Below are 24,310 nucleotides of genomic sequence, written 5' to 3'. Positions count from 1 at the left end.
TGAAAATCGAGTTGGATAATGCGATCTCGTGCTGCGCCCTTGTGGTGTTCTAAAATCTCTAAGTAGCCTACAATTCTTTTTCAAATAAAAACATGAATCCCACTATCAGAACAACATTCACAGCGCAATGAGTGCTAAAAAATTAGCGTATTTCCCCTCCTTGTACGACCCGTCCCCGGCCAGCGAGGATATCTGGACCATGATGCTGTCCAGACACGGGCGTGTAGATCCTAAGATCAATGCGGACGAGGATGCCTGGCCCAACACAGGCATCTTAACGGTGGCTAAATACCAGCCCTTGGAATTCTACTGCCCAACGATCGGGCCCACGGTCTCCTGGAGCGAAGGGGACGACATATGTGAACTGGGCATCCGACTGAAGGAGATTGAGTTACTTACTCTGATGGGAGAGGCTTTGACGGCAGATGATGTAATTAGCACCTGGTGTTGTCATTATTAGCAGTGAACATTAATTGGTAATTAGGCATACTCGCGGGCTAGCAATGTTATTTAGACCCATAGCCAATCTGTTGTGTTTCCGGTAAAAAAAAAATAAAAAAAAATTTAAGAACTTGATTCTTAGTAAATTAATTAATTTACAGCAACGGAATAAATCTGCTCAGTTAAAAGAAAACATTTTATGATGCAATCGTGTTAACGTTAATAGAAGTGAAATTATTCCTGATGCCTGAAGTTAGCCTTAAATGTTGAGCTGAACAAAATTATTTCTCTCTGCAGATTGTCTCAGCGTGTAATATTAAGGCGCGACAACAGTGAAGCTTTGAAAAAGAAGTGAAAAGGCGCATCAAGCTGCAGTCAAATTTCCTCTAACCAGGAAGATCAGAGGAAACAACTATATATATATATCGTATATATATATAAAGTGAAAATATTTTACTTCGAGTGTTTCTCTCCTTCGGTTGCTATTGACAACTGAACCCCGTGTACCTAACGTTTAAGCTTTCACAATCACGACCGCCGAACGGTTGTCATGGTTCTCAGTTTAGTAAAATTATATTAAATTGAACTTTATTTCGAAAACGAAAGACATGAGGTCACAGAGCTTTTACCATAAAAACCCTTTCTGATATATGGCTGCCTGTCATAACACGAGACTTAATAATCTCCATCTATCTGAAGTTGCACGTTCTGTGCGTGGACTCAAAGGCCCCCGGTGTTGAATACCAAAAGTGGCATTGTTCCAGTATCTTAACAGAGGGCGGGCTCTAAACTACTAGACCCAGATATGATCTTGGGGTCTCTCCAAAGGACGTTCACACATAGATTATCTGTATATAATGCATGCATTTTGTTAGCCTAACTACATGTTATTTAAAAAGTAGGCCTAATTAAACTTTCTTCAGAAATGCATGTTTTTGCCATATCTAGAGTTCTGCTCTATCTTAATCTGTTCTTAGATCTGCAATAGGGCATTCAACAAACAAATGAGTCATCACATCAACTTATGTGAACACTTTTATTGGGCTCAATTATTATTGATTCAAACCAAATGTAATCTGGATTTTAAATGACATCATAAATGTAATTATAACCCAACACTAGAATAAGGTGTTCCTTTATACAAATTAAGTCTGTCCACATTTATTACCAAATAGAAGACTTTTCTTTTTACTATACATATGCAGATAGCGTCAACCATCATTAGGGTGGCAAATGTATGTCATTAACCAAGATTTCAATCAATCAGCAAACAAAACCTGGAAGCCACCAACATGTTTTGTAACACTTGATTTCAATTAGATAATACTTTTCATATATACACTAGTTTATAATTGTCTGGGTAGAGTATTCATTTTCATATGGTCAGTGTGTGAACGATGTACTGAGAATGAAAGTGATTTTTAAAAGTTAATAGAGAATAAAAACAAAATTGAATGAAAAGGTAACATAACTCAGGAACCAGTGGCACACTTTGGCTGGTTTATAAGTACAGTACTCTTGATGACTCAGTTTTTCACAACAGGCTACATATTAGATCTAGTTCTTCCTTGTGAGACGTTGTAGTCGAGGATGAAAAGCCCAGGCTTTAAAGCTAACGTTTAACCTGGATGTCTCAAGTATCTTAATACGGTTCCCACCCCCAAAAAAAAAACAATTTAAATCAGTGGAAATAATTTAAACTGACAGATCAAAGGAAATGTCCGATGGGAAACCGTGACCAGGAACAGCCACCAAACGGTCCATTTGCCATGACGGGTCCTAAGAGAAGATGTAATCTGAATCCCAAACAAAGAATACATTTCGTTTCTATAATGGAGGGGTTCTGGCAAATGTGTAAGGTATACAGAATGCTTATGTATTTTACAGACATGGTAACTTGATCATAGAGACTGATATGTAAATTGCACTGATGCAAGCAGCTGTGGTCTTATATAAATATTTCATATTGTGAAATTATTATTTCACCTTTGCATTGATAATGCATGTCCAGTGGTGTGCTCTCTCAGACAATTTCCCACCAGTTTGTTTCAGAATACAAGACACTGTCCCCCAAACTCCAACTCCCATGATCAGTATAGTAAGACACTCTGTACAATGATACAGTCCACCTGGTCTGACTGTCAACCTAAATAATTATGAATCGAAGATAAAGTGCATTTCAGCTGGCTGACGTACGAACAAGAGTACAATCACTTACATGAAAACAATATGCTACGAAGGACATTCACAATTTCTTATGACGTATTCGCTGTCAACCTTAATGCTTGAACTATGGATGTTTCAGACTGTCAAAAATACCACACGTACAAAAGTCTTTTTGTCAAAAGCTTTTGTGAAAACCCTTTTTTTGCCCAGGGCTGCATGCATCAAAAAAATAATTTCTAAAATACGTGCCAATAGGTATTTAAGGACAGACAGCACTCCATAGCATGATGCACACAGAGGCATGGTTTAATATTTTTATAACCAGATGAATATAGGAGTACACTTTTTTGTCAGGGATTCCATATTTAAAAAATAACTGCAATTGTATCTCACAATTTGAAACAAATCACTTCACAGTAGCAGAGTGACATGAGAAATTATGAATGCTGGCAATAATTCAATTTCTGAAATTTCAGTCCAAACTAGAGTTTGGTTTAAAAAATATTCCTCTTTTACTCATCTGTCAAATGAAATGTTTATCTGCACATAGTTTATTCATAAATGTAATAATGCACATAGTATATTCATAAATGTAATAATGACAATTTGACATAACTTTGATAAATGTATAACAAAAATCAGACAAAGCAATACATCAGAAAACTTGGTAGCAGGAGAAAACTACATTTAAAATTTTCAGTATTTTAGTTGTGATTTATTTTCCCCATAGTCTTTCATCCAGCTGCAACACACCAAATAAATTTACAAAGAGAGAACAATTTGGAATTTGAGTCTTAGGTTTCTGTTTTCTGCTTCACAACCAGAACCAAAAATATGCATCCTGGTCCTACAAGACTCTAGATTTTCATTGCTACCAAGCATCTACTAAAGCTTGTGTTAGCACATCAAATACCTTCAGTCACCTGAATCAGCTGAACGTTAAACACACAAAATAAAGCCGCACTGCATTTACATAGAAATAACCTACATCATAAATCACCTACATCATAAATGTAGCGGACTGTTGGAATGAGATTGAATTCAGTCGTCCACGGTAACTTTAATCACATTTCTCCTGCGCACTCGGATGTACACGTACTGTAAATTGCGTGTGCGTGTACGTGTATGTGCGCGCCAGGCGGAAACGGCAACAGCCCAAAGAAACCATAGAATATTACTGTGATAGATACCATTAGACTAACAACAAATGATCTTTCGTAGCGAAGTCGTTTCCAGCAACATCAGACATTCAGCACCAGTAGCTTCTTCATACCATTTGTTTTGCGATCAATAACAATCGAAGCTGTCAGTGGAACAGGAGGAATTTCCAGCACGAACAATGACAGGGAGTTTTCACCGAGAGCTGTTATTTTTTGAAGTTTTACTAGCAGTTTATGTCGCGCATGTCACGTAACACGCATATGCAATTAAAACTCAATTTGTGTGTTTCCGGACAAAAAAAGTCTTGGAATATTTAACGAAATCCAGGAAACAGTTGGACATTTGATTTGAATGGCTGGACAGTTGAACACAACACACCAACTCACCGGCTCTCACAGGTCTGATTTGTGAATGCTTGATACATTCACCAAACACTTTGCCAGTGGTTGTTTATTTTCTCACAGAAGCCCATCCCCCTCCGCGTGCATCTGAAATCCGTTCTCTAATCGAGAAACTATTTCAAATGGATTGATCTTATTTAATGACGCACAAGACAGATGCGGTATACTGTGTAGCAAGTCTGACACTTTTCTCATGCAGCAGACCAGATGAAACAAAGCAACGTAGAGTGAGACCACTCTAATCATTGCATAGTTCATAGTATTTTTTATACTGTGGAGGTCAACATAATCAGTTAAAATCAACAATGTGGGCTTCAACACTGCATCTTCTGGATAATCAACAATACCTTTCATTCAGGTGCATGTCCATGTCTTAATTTCTCATACACTCTACTGTACATTAATTATACTCTTTTTAATCATCAAAATTTTTGGTCTTTTCATTTTTTTGTAATTTACAAATAATGTACAAAGTCTAGTTTAAACAGCTGATGCATAATGTGTGCCTTTTTCTGTTTTTTTTGTTTTGTTTTTAACAACCACTCGGCAAAATTCAAAATGCCAGGGTGTTTCTAAATGAATATGCTCAGGTTAAAAAAGCACAGGTAATGTATCTTTCCCATAGAATTTTCCTGTGTATTCTTATTCAGATTTTGTTTATGCTTTTGCCTTTACAGGACTCTTGCCTTGATTAACCGGCAAAATCAAAAGAAACACAGTTTGTCAGATTGAGCTTCTCAACAAGAAATCTACAGTGTTACAGGACGACAACAAAACACACTCAGAAACCAAGATCGCTTGTGATGAACATCTGCCTCTCTTAAAATAAGTAAAAGTGTAAAGAAACCCCCACCCAGTCATCTTTTTCCAAGAACGACAAAAAGAGGACAGATAAATTTTCAGTGAAGAACTTCAAAAAAAAAAAAAAAAGTTTGTGGCTTTTGTCCCACTTGGAGTCCTGGCCTCGACTCAAGAGTATGTTAGAAATACATGTCATTCGGCCTCCGGGTCCCCGGGGGCGCTAGACCTGGAACTCGAACATGTCCGTCTGCTTCTTGGCCAGCTTGGCCACCTCCTCGCGGATGGCTTTGACCAGGACGACGGTGGAGATGCTGGCGAGGGAGGCGCCGGGGGCGTCCGCGGGGTCCGTCGGGCTCTGTCGAGAGGCCGCGGTGAAGGGCGTGGGGGGCGGGTCCGGGACACCGCGTGCAGACGACCCCAGCCTGACCGGGCTGCTCTGGGGGTATCGAGGGTGTGGGAAAGCCTCTGTGTACCCCGGCAGGGGTACCTACAACATTGATTGGAGACATTGATGCAAGCGTCACTACTGAATCGCACTGAATAGCCAAAGATAAATTACTACACAAACACATATGCTTTCTTTAACCACTATAATAATTATTGTATCATCTCATATTTGGGGTAACTGTTTTTTTTTTTTTCTCACACTGGTATTTCATACACAAAAATGAATGATAAATACTTTTACACACAACAGAATTCACAATAAACGAAAAATAAATAAAAAGAAATCATTTCACGATCAGAAAATGGAGTCTAAAGTCAAACAAAAAGCTTGGAGCTTTTGCAATGGCTTATTTTTCATCCGAGTATGAGATGTGAGTGATTTGCTAACAGTTACAAATAACAGACTCAAAAAAGAAAGAAAGAAAGAAAGAAAGGCATTATGGTCATTTAAGAAATGTGCTCAACTACCCTGGTGTTTTGCTGTGTCCACTCAACGCCACCGATAAATTCAGTTCAGCAAATGGTTTCTAAATGACACTGGTTCTGCAAAAAGACACTGCATGAAGGCATTTGGTTGAAACAAGCAAACAAACAGGAAAAGAACATTCCAATCAAACAAGGAGGCCAAGAGCAGAGGACAGGTCAAAGGGGGGGCGGGGCAAGGTGGCCCGTTTTGAAGGAATGGTCCGCCCCCCCACCTTGTCATTTAAAGAAAACAGTTTGAAAAGTGAGCGCATGCAGAATTGGGGCGCGGTCTTACGAGGTCGGTCCACTGCTGGGTGAGGTCCTCCGGCTCGGGCGGGTAAGACATCCAGGACGGACTGCGGTACGAGGAGGGCGGCGTCGGGGCGAAGTAGCCCGTGTAGCCGGCCCGGCTGGCTGGTATGGCGTACACTGCCGTGATTGGGTTTCCTGCGCAGATCGACAACGTGACCAGCCAATCAGCTACCTTTCCCTCAGCCTCCCATCTGGTCTCCCTCAGTGTGGACCACACTCACTCATTAAAAATGTGTATGAGTCCCATGCTTATAGGTAACCCATCTAAAACACGTACTTTCCAGAGAACCATCAAAAACACTAAAACTGGGAAAACCTTAGAAAGCCTGTTTACAGGGCAACACTGCAAATACTTGTAGTTTAATGGAACTGGGTGGAGGTAGCAGTCAGTGTTTCAACATCACTGTGTCTTTCTCAGGTCAGATTGTGTGCTTTTTGGCTTTAAACACACAAGACGCAGCCGTTTGGGCTATAATAGCAACCTGGGCAATCATCTGCCCAACCACAATGAATATTTGCTTTGATACATTCCCCATTGCCTCCCGATTAGCATTTAGCCCAGGGCTGTCAAACTCCCGTCCTGGAGGGCTGCTGGTTCACGGTGTGTTTCAACACAAGCGATTAATTCAGGCCATTGATTGGCTAAAGAACCCACACACCCACCTTGTCCTGCAACACTCATGAAAAGCTGATGTCATCATGAGTCATTGTCTGGGAATGGGAGAAACGCTACCAGACCTGGACTCCTAGGGCTCCTTCCGAGCGCTTATTTTATCCGTCCTGGTCTACGCGGACATGGGCAGACCCAGAAATCAATCAAGGTCCGCCATCTTTAAGAACATTCCAATACATTAAATGCTCCTTGGAGGAGTGAGGCGCCAGGTGGCACCCGCAGGATGCTTCAGTGAAGATACACGAGTACATCCTTTGTGGAAGTATCCTTTTGGAACACGCAATGTGGAAATGATCAACCTGTGGATCCACCTCTTCCCATCTGCCATGTCTGTAACTGACGTGGCTTCAAACTGACGCTTGACTGAACAAGGATGTTCAATTTGCCAAAAACATGTTTCCTTAATTCCCTAGTCCTGATGTCCTTTCCTCGCATTTTTTGCTTGCGTTCCCCTTAGTTGGAGCTAAGGAAACAAGCAAAGGATGCGAGCAATGGATGCATAGAGGTAAAATAAGCGACTGGAAGGAGACCCTAGTCTTAATGCTGTCTGGAAGGGGGTGGGTAAGACTGCTCACACAGGGGCGAACTCTTACCTGAGTAGTGTGACAGGGACTGATCAGCAGTGATGGCTGGGAGGGGCACTCTGCTGAGCGGCCCATAGGGGTCGCTGTCGAGCGTGCTCGACATCTCAGGGACAGAACACTCAGAGGTCCTGGACTTGGGCCCAATGTCAGAGGAGGAGCTGGGGAAGGGGAAAATCACAAGTCTCCAGCATTGCATTACACACCTGCAGCCACCGGGTGGCAGCAGCAACCCACGTAAAAAAGCAAAGCGGAGCACTGCAAAATACGCAAGGCACCGGAAGAACAAAACAAACAAGTGAAGGCCACTGATCTTCATGTTTAAGCTAAATGCTAAGACATATAACACATCATCAGTTCAGACAAAAAAAGATTCATATTACTTTGGGAACATCATGGTGAGTTTCTGTTTGTGTTGGGACTTCATGGAAGCACCAAATTCACTGGGGACAGTGAATCAGAGGAGGTCCTACCGTCTCAGAGAGGTCACGAGAGGGGGTCCTGTTCTTGGGGGTATAGGCGGAGGTGGTGATCCCATGGTCATTTCAGGGAGCTGAGCGAATCTAAAGGCCTAAAGGTGCACAAGCAAACACACAAAGACACCATTCAACACAACTTAGCCCATCCAGTTAAAATCCAACTGAACCATAGCTTCACCACAACAGCCAGAGGGCGAAGGTGATTCACACGTGAGACAGCCTTTCAAAAACCTCTATTAAGACACAAAACGAGTCCGACTTTACATTATTCTCATTTATTTGCTTAGCAGACGCACGTATCCAAGAAGTCTTACAGGGCATATTCTTTTTTTCCCCTTTTTTCACACATTCCACAATCTGTTCATAAAGTCCTTAATCCCCCCCCCCCCCCAACACTGTGGTTGAAGTTAAATGGTTTTGCTCGAAGGTTACAACGAGAATTTTCCCACCTGGTGGTTAGACTAAGCACCCCCGGGACAGTGGTCCGTGGCGGCATTAACACCAACCTGCCTTAGCGGTAGGCCAGCAATGCTTCAGGTTTGATTCAGCAAGAAACGGGGTCAACAAAACATCAGCGAACGCAAGGTACGACAGCAGGCTGGCCAGGAGCATGGTGTAGCCGCGTTTCCAATGGAAATTATTGTGTTGTCATACATCATTACTTCAACGTCTACCTGCTGGCACTGAGAAAACAGCTTTGTTTCATTGTTGGGAGAAAACCAAAACTGAATTATCAGCGCAGACCTCTGGAACCACTGTAATATACAAGGGTATAATAACGATCGGTTCAAAAGGGCATACACTTTCACACATTGTTCCTCCGAAACAAACAGTCAGAGGATGTGTTCTCTCGCTCTGCGATTCGCTTGAATTGGTTTCAAACGCTTTCTGTTACGTGAGTGCTAACGTGCTAACATTAGCACGATGTTCACATGAGACCAGGAGCTCAGTGCCGAATGAGCATGCGCTTGCTCAGCTACATCGCATCTGCACAAAAAGCATCCCGCATCATACGCAAACAGGCGGTCTACTGTTTGGGAAGCAACCACGTCCGTTTGTTTAGTGAAACGGGCAAGCTGCGTGGCTGAAGACGCTCCGGTCCGGACGTGTCCCGAGTGACCTTTGACCTGCCATTCTCCACTGCCGTTGCCATAGCCTCCGGTGCTCATGAGACCATCCATGTCAGTCTCCTCAATCAGCTCTGCGTCTGTCTGACACACACGTCCAGGCACAAAGCTCACACACACACGCACATGCACACACACATATACACATACCCAAACACAAGCTCACACACACACGCACATGCACACACACATATACACATACCCAAACACAAGCTCACACACACACGCACATGCACACACACATGTATACATACCCAAACACAAGCTCACACACACACACACATGCACACATGCATATACATATACCCAAACACATGCACACACACATATAAACATACCCAAACACATGCACACGCACACATTCTGCTATATTGTAGATCCTTTTCAATGAAAATGCAAATACCTGCAGACACGGCAGCACGCAGGACCCGGAGTTCAGTAGCCCCAATATACACGGTGGAGCCACTAAAGGCATAGTACACTTTTTGGGTGATTTATTTTCGTGTGTGATTTACATTGTGCATTGAAAGATATTTTAGATATTTGCCGGAGTTTCTGGTGATCTGCCGGCTTCACAACAATACAGAGGTTGAGGGACATTGTCGAAGGCTCATAGTCAACAGCAAGAGGAAGCACTTCGAGTAACCGCAGTAAAAGCAGTTTGTACAGCTTGTGAGCCGACCCTTTAAGAGGCGAGGCTCGCCCCAAGCGCCCTGGTGTTAAACGGTTCGGTTGCCAATGTTTCCGGGTTCACCACAGAGCCATTTCGGGACGGGGCGAGCTGATGGGTTTCACGGGCGCGTTTTTACGGCCAACCCTTGGGGGGGCCCGTATCCCATAAACCCAAGCGCTTTCGCCCACCGCGACGCCAGGAGCCCTCTGCCTCGGGACTGCCGTGATTTACAGTCGTTCTGCCGGGCAGCGCCCCGGGTGGGGCGATCGGAGCGCCCCTTCACGGCGGAGAGCGAGACTCAGATCCCGTGACCTCAGCAGGAGGAGGCCGGGGGCACGAGAGGCAGATCTGATTGGTGGAGGGCGTGGCCGGGTCTCCTCTGGTTTCATACTGGGGGAGACAGTTTTGCGCCTGAGTTTTTGCTTATTTGTCAGTTGCCCCGGATTAAGTGCTCAGGAGAACGATCCAGAAAATGAGAGAGAAGTAATAAAGCACTGCAGCAAACTGCTGAAGGAGAGGAGAAGTGAGTCTATGGTGTCCCCACTCTTGGCTTTACGCTCACTCTCTTTCTCTATCTTGCTCTTCGCTCACTCACTCAGCATTTCTCATCCCCTCTTTCCCTCTCTCACCTCTCTGTTCATCTTTCTGTCTCACATCCTCCCTCCTTCTTCCTCTCTCCATCCCTGCCTCTCCCTCTCTCCTTTCCTGAATCTACCTCCCTCTCTCCTTCCCTCCCTCTCTCTCTCCCCCCTCACCCTCCCTCCCTCCCTCTCTCTCTCTCTCTCTCCATGATAAATTGCTAAGAGCTGTTGGCGCTCTTCCTCCTGTGTGAGAAGAGGGGAGCCCCTGGAGGCGGAGCGCAGTGCGCCACATTAATCAGTCCCCCCCGCCGCAGCGGCAGTGGGAGACGAGGATCCGCAGCGGTCTCGCCCCCCGGGCCGCAGTCCACGCCGGCGCTCATCCCTTCCGCCAGCTGCCGCTGCCGCCCCAACCGCAAGGCCGCCGCATCGACCGCCACAACCGCCACGCGGGGGCTCGGTTCGCGCTGCTGTCAGTGTCAGAAGCCAAAACCTGCCCCTCGCAGAGGTCTTCAGTAAAACTACCCCACCGATTTACCCTCCTGCCCCCCCACTCCACACGGCAGGCCATCAGGCTGTCATAATGAATTACAAGAACAGAATTTTGGCTGTTTTTCCAGAGGAAAAAATGCACCAAAAAGCATGATACATTTTTAACAACTCCAAATGAATATTCAGATTTCAATAATTCACGCTCGTGCCTTCAGCGCATCCTTGCTTGAGCTGCAGGTGATTAAACTGCAGCTCTGCAGTGTGCAAGCGGAAGCAAGCCTGCCCAGCGCTGCCCCCCAGGTGACCTTTGACCTTTTCAGATGAAACAACGCACTGGCGGGTACGGGGGGGAGGTAGGGGGGGTTTGGGACTCACGTCGTAGCCGCTGTTCCGCACGCCCCTCCGGCTCCGCTCCCTCATCACCAGCAGGTCCATCTCCGTGGCGTTCGGACCCGGGCTGCTCAGCGACTGCCGGCTCCGATACGCCGGGGCGCCCATCTGCGAGTGTCTGCAATCGAGCAGCCTTCATCATCATCATCATCATCACCATCATCAACAATCATCACCTCAATCATTACTATCACCATCATCACTCCATCTGTGAGTATCTGCAATCGAGCAGTCTTCATCATCATCACCATCATCATCATCACAATCATCATCATCACCTCAATCATTACTATCACCATCATCACCCCATCTGTGAGTGTCTGCAATCGAGCAGTCTTCATCACCATCATCACAATCATCATCATCACCTCAATCATTACTATCACCATCATCACTCCATCTGTGTCTGCAATCGAGCAGTCTTCATCATCATCATCATCATCATCACCATCATCACAATCATCATCAACACCTCAATCATTACTATCACCATCATCACCCCATCTGCGAGTGTCTGCAATCGAGCAGTCTTCATCATCATCATCATCATCATCATCATCATCATCATCATCATCACCATCATCACCTCAATCATTAATATCACCATCATCACTCCATCTGCGAGTGTCTGCAATCGAGCAGTCTTCATCATCATCACCACAATAATCATCATCACCTCAATCATTACTATCACCATCATCACTCCATCTGCGAGTGTCTGCAATCGAGCAGTCTTCATCACCATCATCATCATCACCATCACCATCATCATCATCACCTCAATCATTACTATCACCATCATCACTCCATCTGCGAGTGTCTGCAATCGAGCAGTCTTCATCACCATCATCATCATAACCATCACCATCATCACCTCAATCATTAATATCACCATCATCACTCCATCTGCGAGTGTCTGCAATCGAGCAGTCTTCATCATCATCATCATCATCATCATCACAATAATCATCATCACCTCAATCATTACTATCACCATCATCACTCCATCTGTGTCTGCAATCGAGCAGTCTTCATCATCATCATCATCATCATCATCACCATCACCACCATCATCATCACCTCAATCATTACTATCACCATCATCACTCCATCTGCATGTGTCTGCAATCGAGCACTCTTCATCATCATCATCATCACAATCATCATCATCACCTCAATCATTACTATCACCATCATCATCACCCCAACTGTGAGTCTGCAATCAAGCAGTCTTCATCATCATCATCATCATCACAATCATCATCATCTCAATAAATGCCATCATCATCACCATCGTCAACATCGTCGTCAGCGTTGTCATAACCATCTTTGCCATTGTCCACACCATTACATGAAGTCCAGGCGATCAAGTCATCGTCATAACTGACATCACCATAATCATCACTGCCATCATAGTCATCACCATCATCGTCACTGTCCTCAACATAATGTCAAGACCGTGATAGTCAGGTCACCATGATCATCACCATTGCTATTAATATCCTTGCTATTAATATCATCATCTTCTTCATCTTCATCATCACCGTAATGTCAATTTTGGGGGGTTAAAGTCACCATCATCACCGCTTCATCATACCCACCATCATCATCATTATCATCATCTCGTACTTCACCTGATCCTGTGCAGAGCTGAATCCTGAAAATCAGTGGTTCCCAGCCCTGTTCCTGGAGATCTGCCATCCTGTAGGCTTTCACTCCAACCCTAACAAAGGCACACCTCATTCAACAGCTAGAGATCATGTTGAGCTGCTAATTAGTAGACTCAGGTGTGCCAAACTAGGGTTGAAACGGAAGCCTGCAGGAGGGTAGATCTCCAGGAACAGGGTAGGTTGCCACTGCTGTATATTTAACTTGTTCCCCTTCTTCTCTGCTCCAGAGAAGCAGCTCCAGAATCGCAATGGTGCACAAAATCTCTAAATAAGCCTCCAAGTGGGCAGCAGAGGGGCAATAAACCAGGACAGCCCTATCAGAGAAGATCGCCCTGGTTACGGTCGCCTGGGAAACAAACCCCCCATTGTAGTGCGCGGCAGTGCTTGTGCAGAAGACAGAGAGCAGACGTTCAGAGAAGAAGCTTGGTGAGTTTGCGTCGGTACACCCCCTCCCCACCCCCCCACCCCCGCCATGTTCCCGAAGTCTCGCGCTGTTCCCGCCCGTCCCGCAGGTGGCTTCCTGTTTTCCACGCCGCCGTTTCCTGCTCCTCCCGAGCCCGCCGCGGTAAATCAAGAGGAACGAGCCGCGAACGTGCGATCGTTAAAAAAAAAAAAAAAAAACCCCCCCGGAGGGTCCCGCGGTGGACTGCAGGGAGAGAAGATGAAAACACCCTTCCTCAGCTTTCGCGTGCGTCTGTTCTCGCCGCGTGCGACCCGGCTGGGAGCGAGGGGAAGACTCCCCCCCCCCCCCCCCGCCCCCCCTCGAGCTGCGAGGGCTAGTCTCCACGGAACGTCTTCTGACGCTGCAAAAACTATAAGAGAGGAACGACAGGACCGGCCCGACAAAACAAATCCGACCCTGCACGCGCGCTGCCCCGCTCAAAACGACCGTCTCGTTAAGGCCAACGGGGAGGACAGGCCGCGGGACTTATAGTCGGCGCGGTTGCGGCTCCTTCGCAAAAAAGAAGGAGGTTATAAGGCAACAGCGCTTTTTTTTGAAGCAGCGCGTTTTTTCCCTTCAGGAAAAAGTAAGAAACGATCACGCGGAGGAGAGACAAAAAAAAAGAAAAGAAAAAAAAAACAGGGGAAAACGGCTCGGAGAAAAAGAGGACAGTTGATTTAGAAACCGAGCCCTCCCGCCAACACAAAGCTGACGGCGGAAGCCTTACCTGAACAAAGAGCCCGCTCGCGCGCGAGACTGCTTGTTGCTATGGGAGAGCGAGAAACGACAGCGGCGGTGCGATCTGACTCAAATCTATCCAGACATTGTGTCGGGAAGGAGTGGGGGGGGGGGGCTGGGTCTAGAACATTCTACAGTCTACAGGACAGGCTGCAGTGTGCCCTAGCGTCTACAATATAATTCTGAGAATGACATAATGTGATAATAACATGATTAAATTGTGGTAATTATTGCACGTTTGTCCAGATGAGTGCCAAGCTGACAAAAGCAGCCATTTTGCTTTCATTTTTTTTGCGGACCGCTGAAAGCACTACTGCAGTTGGCAGAGGGCAGCGGCTTACTGCAAACAGCCAGGCAGCGAATATAAAACGCCCAGCCAGTTTAGACAAAATTTAGAGAAATTCACCCACTTCCTGGGGTTCCTCACCGCTGTCAAACCGTTCACGTCAGCAAGTGTGGACTTTCCCCAGAACCGAAATTCACGCCGACGACGCTGAGGATGTACGCACGTTACACCAAAGTTACACCGACACCGCAAAAAGCCGTGTACGCGTCACGCCAAAATGACACCGACGCCGCAAAGGCCGCGTGCGCATCACATCATAACCGCGCTTACATCACTCAGAGAGCGCGCGTTTCTGAGGCTGTTACATCGCGCGCTCGGCACAGGGGACGTCACGTCGCCCCCTGGAGGCACCTCCGCCACGCCGCGCTCCTCACCTCCTCCTGGACTTGACGTAGGTGGACGCGCGCTCCTCCTCGGGATCCGGGGTCCTGCCGATGTCCAGCTGGACGCTGTGGTGCCCGTGCATCTGCCGCAGGGCGTAGGACTTGCCCCCGCCGCCGCCCCCGCCCCCGCCCCCGCCGCCGCCGCCGCCGCCGCCGCTGCCGTCCACGGCGGGGAAGTCGTAGTAGCCCTTGCGCTTGGCTTTCAGCCGCAGCTTGTTCCTGTAGTGCTCGATGTCGGACTTCTGCTTCAGGGCCATGCTCACCTGCGGGGAGCCGGGAGCAGAGTTTCAGAAGCCCGGAACCGAACCGCACCCTGCACGTAGGCTCCAAATCCCCATCTGCGATACCGCAGGACATGCCCGTTATGACCCCTGATTCCTCATCCCTTCGAAGAGTGGGCTTTTCAGAATTTTTTTTTTAACTCTAAGTGTTCTAGAACTCCATCGCTTTTCAATTACCTAGTAGTGATTGTTACATCAGCATTAGAATGCTGGGTCGCGAACATTCTAATCACATACGCATTTGTGATCCTACACCTTAAAGGATTAAAAGAGACTGAGCCATATGAGTAGATTGTTTTATATAGGGGTTAGCTAAGTTTGTATGATTACTATAAGCAGTTGGTTCTTTCATCTTCTATAACTTTATCTAGAAGGACAATGTAGGCAACCAGTTCCATGTTTCTCTTGCCTCAAGCTCCCATACTTCACTGCAAAGTCATTACCTATGACACCTTTGAGATGGTGCTGAAACATTTATTGGGAATTGTAGCTATTTGAATGTCAAGACTGGTTTTGCCAAGCATAACAGAATTCTGAAAAGATTCAATCTCTAACCTTAAATAAAGCTATTTTGGGCATAGATGACTATCACAGTAAGAATAATATACAGATTCAACTCCTCTGAATCTTTCCTTTAACATGCTCCTTACAACAAAAGGCAGTGATACAGATTGCTGATAGAAACAATATAGTCACTTTGTCACCAGACACACTATGCACACTGGCTGGGATTCGATCAACATCGGCCTTAAATCGGACCAACAATTAAAAGCGAGAACTGTTATTTTTATCCCTCTCACAAATGGCAATTCGGCGAGTCCAACGTTCCCTAAAATTAACTCGACGAACCGAGTTCGCAAAAACAAACTTTAACGCTCGCGTTTACTCGCGAGTCAAGAGTTCCTTTCAAAGGTTAGAGTCGACAGAACGAAACGCGAGGTTGAAGACGGGGCCGATTTCCCAGAGCGCACCTCTCCGTTGAGGATGGCGGAGTCCTGGCTGCGGTCGGAGGATGCGGGGTGCGAGTAGCTGGGCGGGGCCGCCATGGGCTTGATGGAGATGAGCTGCAGGGAGCCGGACGACGTGTCGTAGGGGTCTGCCGAAAAAAAAACCGAGACCTTCCGTCAAAGGTTAAGACTGGCGCCCTCTGCTGCACCACAGAGAAACTACAAGCGACGCAGCAGGCCTGGCTCATTCTACCAGGGTCCGGCCACGCGCACACAAAAATGTCAAAGTTAATTCAGCTCAGTTCGTATGGAAGTTGAGACCATGTACCTTGTGTGGAGCTGGAAGCACTCTATCACAGCTAATCGTACGCTAAAAGCATTGCGGAGCGTAGATGACACTGGTGGGGAAGGACAAAGCCTTTTCTCCTCATTTCTGTGTGACAACACAGCCCTGGTCTCAGTAACTGCATCTCAGAGAAATATAACGATCCTGAATGAAAGATGTCAGGGAGAAGCAGTCAAATGACTAAAGCTGATTTATTGGAACGCTACTACGCCTCTACTTAAGAAAGCTAATTGAAACACTACAGTACGTGCATCAAAAGGTAAATAAAGACCCACTGAAGCTTCATTTACAGGGTTTAGTGTTAAAAACTCTTTGTACGTCGCCTTGGATAAAAGCGTCTGATAAATAAATGTAATGTAATGTAAAAACAGCACAATCAAGAAGTCTGAAAACAACATAAGAGGAACACTGTCTAAAGAGGGTCTGGATTAAGTTTGGACAAGTATATGGACTCAAAATCCTACCGATTTAATTTCTATTTCTAAACTGAATACATGAAAAATAAATGCGAGAACATATCATGTGTGGTGAAACCAAAAAAACCCCACAAAGTTCTGCGTGAGAGAGAAGCGCGAGGAGGCTGTCTGTCTCGGGGTGAGGGGGGGCAGTGCGGGCCTGCCACCTAAAAGCACCTCGCGCCCCAGACTGGAGGCCCCCGGGGACACGCTCCACCACATTAGTGCAGAGTCTGCCCCATGCATATTCATGAGGCCCTGTCTCCCCCTTCCCTGCTGAACGGGCAGCTTCCCGGCTATGAAAAGGCACAGAGAGCCAAACCCTGAGCCACACAAATATATTCACAGATACTGAAATTTATACAGCGATAAATTTAATGAAACATTGGAATGCATGGAAGCACCCCAAATATATTTCCAGTGCATGCCATTTTGCCTTTTATTTCCCTTGGTTATACTCAGATACAGATATTACTGAGACCAAAGCACTGGCCAGAATATTTTTCTAAATATTTCAATGTTATTATTATTCGACATGTTTTTAAGTTTGAATTCCAATACATTTCAATTAAGTTTCCACATTTCATAAATGTGAAACAGCACAGAATATCGCAGTATTGACATCATCAGTACCCACGAGGTTACACTGAACTTATTATTAGAACAACCTTCAAAAGTCACAAAGAATGACAAATCTAAAGCTAATATACTGGATCTTTCTACTTCACAAGGGAACTAAGTCAGCACACAGCTGGGCTGCTTCCATGGCGACCTTCAATTTGAATGTGTCATTTGGGGTGAACTGCAGCACTTGCCATACATACGTTTGGGGAAGTGGGAGGGGCAAACTGCTGCTCACAAGCAGGGATAGGTCACGATGACCCAAGCTGTGCAGCCCACAGCCTCTTGCGGGGAAGGGAAGGGGAGGGGAGGGGAGGGGTTTGAGGCGAGGGGAGGGGAGGGGTCTACCGGTCGCCGAAATTCTCACCGGTCCTCTTGCGCGCCTCCTCCTTTGTCATCTTCAGCGGCGGCGGGACCTTCTGCACCAGCGATCCCCTGCCGGAGTTGAGCTTCCCTGATTCGTTGCTGATGACGGAGCCGTCCTCGCTAGGCAACCTGCTGCGAGTAACCATAGCAACAAGAGCGGCGGTGAGTTCCGTGGATACGCGCCCCCCCCCCCGGCAGGCCCGGTGACGTCACCGGGGCCCTTGTTGCCGCGGTTTCCTCACCCGCGCCGACAGCGGCGCCTGCGCGGAAAGCGCTTCCACGCGCACAGCTAGCGCTGCACTGGCTTATCACAAAGACTCTCTAATGGGAACGGCTAAATTAGCATGCGTTCGCACATACAGTTACATTACATTATCACACTACAGGCATTTGGCAGACGCTCTTATCCAGAGCGACTTACAACAAAAGTGTATAACCATAACCAGGAATAAGTATGACGAAAACCCTTAGAGAGAAGTACCGGTCCAAGTGCAGGGAACAACCGCATAGTTCAACTTGGACCCTGAAGGTTAAACTGATTAACACTTACAACGAGAACGGCAACAACGCAGTCTATGGAAAAAATACAAATAGTAGTTAAGTAGTTAAGTTCCTTATAGAAGTCACATGGACACGCATACTTCTCTCTGACATCACGCAGTAAGTTCGACAGCAAATCTGCTTCAACGGACGTGTTTTATTATGAGTGCGCTGGACGGACGGCACGCAAATAAAACCTTTATAAGCGTACGTACAAGAGCGATGACCGGTAAGGGGTTCGAGAAAAGCGAACGTAAATTGGTCAGACGAGCAGAAGGACGCGCTGCATCCCCTCAACCGACGGATCCAAACGACGTCTGTAGCCCCATTCTCAGCTTTTCCTTCGTCATGCGACCTGCGCGCGAGCATTTTACAGACTGGGACCGCCTCTCGCCCGTTCAGCTGCAGCCATCCAACCGCGTCACATCCACAGCGCGAACCAGCCACGGGTGCTAAACACGTCCCCGGCCCAACAATCAAGGCAAACACCGGGCTGCCGCTACCGTACGTTTATTGCCGATTGTTTTCACAATTGTAATCCTCACCTCTTAGGTTAGGTTTTTTTTTTTTTTTAAATGATCAAACTCGCGAGCTTGAAGGGACTGTATCAACATAATAGTGAGGAATGAGCGACCTTGGCACACACGGCTTCTGTAAACAAAGAGCAACATTTGTGCCATCCAAGATCGGTCTCGAGGCAGAACGTCTTGTCTCGGTCTTCTGTGTGTTGTTATTGGGTCTAGACTCGGACTTGGACATCAGACTCGTTTTTTTTTCCGAGACCGCGAAGATCTTTAAAAAAATCAGTCCCGGGCCGTCTGGGTAGTGTAGAGGTATAAGCGCTCGCCTACCACCGCAGAGACCCGGGTTCAATCCCCGACAGCGGTACTTCCGGCTTGGTCAGACGTTCCTACGAACACGTTTGGCAGCGTTCGCGGGTGGGAAGCCGGTGAGGGTATGAGTCCTGATCGTTGCATTAGCGACTCCTACTGGTTGGTCGGGGCGCCTGTTCAGCAGGGAGGGGATCTGGGGGAGATAGCGTGAACCTCCGCGCACGTTACGCTCTCCCAGTGAAACTCCTCGCGGTCAGGTGAAAAGAAGCGGCTGGCGACTCCACATATAGCGGAGGAGACATGTGGCAGTCTACACCCTCCCCAGTCCGACAGGATAGCGCATCGACCAGGACAGTGATACACAGGGGGAATTGGGATAACGACTAAATTGGGGAGAAAATGGCAAAAAAATGTATAAAAATAATCAGTCCCAAAAATCTCTGGGATAATATGCTCTGTCATACTAGGTAGTGCCCATACAACATCAACCAATGAATACAAACTTGTATCATAAAACATATTAACCAATTAATTTTAAATGGAAAAAAAAGTGCAACACCAGCTGCCAGGCCAAAGATGAACTGATTTCCAGTTGCCATCTGTTTTATAGTAATTCCCTAAATCATTTTGAATTTTGAATGCTTAAGAATCCATATTTTCTTTTGAAATACCTGAACACAGTATATTTTTAGTTCTCTTAATCGTTGCATTATCTTAGATTTCCAGGCATGGTCTTGCATGGACTCGCACTTCTTTGGTCTTGGTCTTGATTTTGCCCTGATCTCAGACTTTCCTCAGACTCAGTTAGCTCTGGACTTCAGCTGGTCTTGCTTTAGGCAGTCTTGAATACAACACTGCAAAGTGCACTATCGAAGGCTTGCTCACCTGTCATAATAATAGAGTCGAACCAGCAACTCCAGAGTAAATTTGAGGTGAATCTTTATTCAGTGCTATTACAGTATGCCTATATCCTCCTGAGACCCGGTTACTCATGTTTGTCCCCTGTAGGGGACGCAAGTCTCTGGTCTTAAATTAAAAGCCCCATATACATAAATTCTACTACGCTGAAACCTACACTACGAGGGACATTCAGAAGAAAATTAAAGAATATTTTTGAAAATATTCCCCCCATCCAGGGCAATGGTATTTACCATTCACAGACCACTGCCCCCCCCCCCCCCCGCAATCCAGTACCTGGCAATTGTCCCCCCCCCCCTCCATGACGGCGGCCCTGCACTTGTATATCGTCTAAAGAAATAAAAGTAATTTCAAAAAATTTTGGCCGCGTCTCAGGAGGATTTAACAGACAATCGCGACAGCGCCAACGGAAGGCTAACGAAGGCCGGGAAAACTGACACGTTCATTATCGCGGTCTATAAGGCGCCGACTGGCATTCGACGGCGATCCTCCGGAACTGGCGTGGAGGCAGTTTTGTGGCAGGCAATTAAAAATCGAGCATTTTGAGGCACGTTAATTTATTTCTCGATTGTTCAATTAGCACGTTTATGGGCTCTTGTCTCCGAGGAAAGGGTGATCTTTGAGCCGGCAGAACACCAGGAAGCTATTTGTTTAGTAACCAAGGAGATCAGTTTCACTCCATTAGTTCGGACAAATTCCCATCCTGACCCACAATAATAATGAGCAATAGAGTTGTTTCTTAGAAGGCTATTTTCCTCTGGGACGTGTAGTTTTTGTGCAGCTAAATATATTTACATGTCTCTAATCTTTTTTTTACCTTGATCAATAATAATAGGACAAGATCATTTATTGTTTGTGGTCGTAAAAAAGTTTTTAAGGCAAAACTCTTGTGGCAAAATTGTGTTCTTGTGTAGCAAAACAATGCGACAAATGTGTTGCCACGTCTACGGATGTAAACTATTCTGGGATGTTTTTCTATCCTGCTGCTGTTGACAAAGACTAATTACCTTTCAGTCCTCAAACTTCATTCTTTCAAACTGATGAGGAGATCTTTTTTCCCCCATAAATAATTCATTTTGTGTACAGCCGCACAAGAGTTTCAAACAACAAGAAAAAACGAAGACATACCGCACTCAGAGAAAGTTTACTCAGTTGGCCTACAATCCTATGCTGATGTTGTGATGTTTCAGATTAAAAGACTGAATTCTAGGCCTGGGGTTCACAGGGTGGAATCCTATATTTGTATTGACGTACAAGGTTCTTACCCACACTGGAATAGACTACAGTGCAAAGTGATAGAGTGATAAAGAACTCTGGAATAAGGAAGTGTGATGGATAATGTTACTGGGAAAGTCAACACAACACAAAATAAGACAAGGCAGACAAAATAAGAGGGGGCTCTCTCAGAGGCGAGGCTGTATTGAGGAAGTTCTCAAGGTGGGAGAAAATAAATCCTTGGCTTCATGGTCACTGGAGAAGTTTCTCAAAGCAAAGCAAAGGCCCCAATTGCTTAAACACAATCAGTCCTTCATACACCAGCAACTCCTGGCCTAATCCATTATGCTCAAACATTTCATCTCTCTTCCCACTACACTTTGGCCAATTTCAGCGCCTTTTAGCTTTCTGCTTTACTTTACCCATAATGCCATACCATTAGTCCAGATGGACAGTTCTGGCTTATTACAAGCCAGTTATATGCTGACCATTTAACGTTAGTTCAAGGTCAAGTTAATTGTCACTTCACAACTAACACAATCATAAAGGTGAGTGAAATTCTTAAGTGTGGGACTCAACAGTACAGTAGCAGCACAATGAACTAGACTAAAATATGCAAACAGCAGAATTAAATGTAGACATCAACATGGTGCAATATTCAAATCAGCCTTGGCACTGCCAAATGATGCTGGTCGAAATAAGAATGAGAAAAAAAGGAAAAAGTACAACAATAAGTAAAAGTTAAAAATAAGCAAAAGGTGTCAGTTAATCTGAGGAATTTGATAAGATGCTGTAGACATGAAATGAAAAGGGACCCTCTTCTTCACTACAACATAAACCAGTGCCAGGTAGAAAAAAAACGCATGAATAATGGATAGAAATATCTACTGTGAGACATCTGACCCAGGACCATGAGAAATAAACTATAAAATGTCCAGCATTTGTTAATACACCAAACAACTAGGATTCCTGAATCATGATAGGGGCGACGTAGCCCAGGAGTTAAGACCGATTGTCTGGCAGTCGGAGGGTTGCCGGTTCAAACCCCGCCCTGGGCGTGCCGAAGTGTCCTTGAGCAAGACACCTAACCCCTAACCCCTAACTGCTCTGGCGAATGAGAGGCATCAATTGTAAAGCGCTATATAAATGCAGTCCATTTACCATTTACCATCTGTAAGTAAAACACGCAAGTGCGTCACTTCCTGAGATTGAGCCTCCGTACCCTCCTCAGAAAGCACAGATTGTCTGTGACGCCACACTAAGTAGGAACGGCTTTTCGAGTTCCGTCTCAGTCCGGGGTCTCGATTCTATGCCCCGCCCACCCGCCACCTCAGCCAAATCTCAGGTGTTGGCCCCACCCCTTTGCCATCACTCTAACACACGGAATCTTAATGAGAGTGGTTGGAATTTTCCAGAGTGCCTGGCCTTCGCCGCTGATGTCAGCAGTCCTGGCTTGCTGGAAGGGTACCTGGCTGTTAAGTAACCCGTTGGAATGAGAAGCGTTTTTTATGTCTGTGCTTGACTGAAGTAATCAGGATTGTGCCCGTGGGCCACTGACCTAGCGCTGAGAAATGACACGTCTCAGCTGGGCTGCTAGCAGAATCAGTAAATTCCCTGACCCAAGTCCCCCCCTTCAGTCATACGCATGATCGGGTCGGTTCCCCGTAGAAACTCTCACCTCTTGCGGATCTCGCCGGACAGTATCTTTTTGGATGTGCTCCCGTCCTGGTATATCCCCCTGTCCTGCGTCAGGGGGGCGTCCCGGATGGGGAGGGGCAGTATCATCGTCTCCTGGGTGACGGGGAGGGCCTCCTCGTCGCCGCCCTGCTGGCCAAGGTGCTGCTTGGCGTAGTCAAACCCTTGCACAGGCTGCGGATCGCCACAAGAACCACAGATCGTTATCCTTCACCACCAGCTTTCTAAGAACTGACAAGTAATGGAGGAGGACTTCTGCCAAATGAATGGTTGCCGCCGGGCTATTAGCAAATAAAACGCCATTCTGGGCTCTCCGAAGCAGCGCTGGGTCACTGTTGCAAAGTTTGCGCTTAATCGATAATTCCTGGGAGGTGTGGAGTAAATGTGATGCACTGCAGCGCGTGCTGTAAACAAAAAAATCTGAATGGACCCTTCTAGCAAGGGCTTCATAGCAACAGAAAGGCCCTTCTAGCAGAGCTTCATAGCAACAGAAATGCCTTTCTAGCAGGGCTTCATAGCAACAGAAAGACCCTTCTAGAAGAGCTTCAAAGCAGTCCTTCAGTTTTCTTTTCCCCGCAAAGCAGCCGCCTGTGAGCTTGTATTTCTAACACGTGGGCCCCAGGAGGCAGAAAGCACACCGTCTAAATGATTCAAGAGCTCTGTCCGGCGCCGTTAACTGTCAGTCACATGCGGGCGCTGCTTCGGAGCAGAGTTGGTTGGCGGGAAAGTTGGTGGGGGGGGGTGGAATCATACATAGACTTTCCTGCTACATCCCTTCGTCATTGCAGCAATGTAGTCCTGGATTAGGACTCATGTAGTGTTCAGCCGCGACCGCAAAAATGTTCATTCCCGCTCTGAAATTTAGTCCGGCAAAAGGATGGACCGACCTCCAAATCGGGCGCCACCTTTTTCCCGCCGCGCTTAGAATTCTTAGGGCGAACGCAGCGGCGGTTGCGGGGCGGCGGTTAGAATTCCGCCGCGTATCCGGATGCGTCTCGCCCCCCCCGCCCCTCCCCTCCCGGCGGCGGGCTGCTCGGTATTCCGTTCGGCGAGGTTGATGCCGTGATCCGGGCCGGTCGCCGAAATAAAAATGATGCCTGTGTGCCCTGAGTGTGGAGTATCTCCTCCCGCTGTGTATCTCCTGCGTATGACCCCTGAATATCTCTCCTGAGTATGACCCCTGAATATCTCCCCTGAGTATGACCCCTGAATATCTCTCCTGAGTATGACCCCTGAATATCTCCCCTGAGTGTGACCCCTGAATATCTCCCCTGAGTGTGACCCCTGAATATCTCCCCTGAGTATGACCCCTGAATATCTCCCGAGT

The 24,310-nt window shown here is 46.5% G+C and overlaps 1 protein-coding gene across 9 annotated transcripts in view; it reads right to left on the bottom strand.

Annotated features, from left to right (window-relative positions):
- Window positions 1-4,676: 4,676 nt before the first annotated feature.
- LOC135241745 (UPF0606 protein KIAA1549L-like) overlaps window positions 4,677-24,310 on the bottom strand; it is a 74,508-nt gene continuing 54,874 nt past the window's right edge. For 5 of the 9 annotated variants that reach the window (XM_064312380.1, XM_064312377.1, XM_064312379.1 and 2 more), the window contains 9 exons: window positions 22,967-23,157; window positions 17,784-17,914; window positions 16,019-16,143; window positions 14,758-15,029; window positions 11,173-11,305; window positions 7,922-8,019; window positions 7,461-7,609; window positions 6,178-6,329; window positions 4,677-5,457 (listed from right to left, as the gene is read on the bottom strand). In XM_064312380.1, coding sequence (XP_064168450.1) covers window positions 5,191-5,457; window positions 6,178-6,329; window positions 7,461-7,609; window positions 7,922-8,019; window positions 11,173-11,305; window positions 14,758-15,029; window positions 16,019-16,143; window positions 17,784-17,914; window positions 22,967-23,157 — 1,518 coding nt within the window. In that variant the 3' untranslated portion in view covers window positions 4,677-5,190. Of the gene's footprint in view, window positions 5,458-5,885; window positions 5,961-6,177; window positions 6,330-7,460; window positions 7,610-7,921; window positions 8,020-11,172; window positions 11,306-11,341; window positions 12,104-14,757; window positions 15,030-16,018; window positions 16,144-17,783; window positions 17,915-22,966; window positions 23,158-24,310 lie in introns of those variants that run through there. The other 4 variants (XM_064312381.1, XM_064312378.1, XM_064312382.1 and 1 more) reach the window with 4 other exon arrangements.

Source organism: Anguilla rostrata, chromosome 16 (genome assembly GCF_018555375.3).
Source record: "Anguilla rostrata isolate EN2019 chromosome 16, ASM1855537v3, whole genome shotgun sequence".
NCBI lineage: Eukaryota > Metazoa > Chordata > Actinopteri > Anguilliformes > Anguillidae > Anguilla > Anguilla rostrata.
The sequence above is the reverse complement of the archived record's forward strand: the minus strand, read 5'-3'. Positions and strand labels throughout refer to the sequence as shown.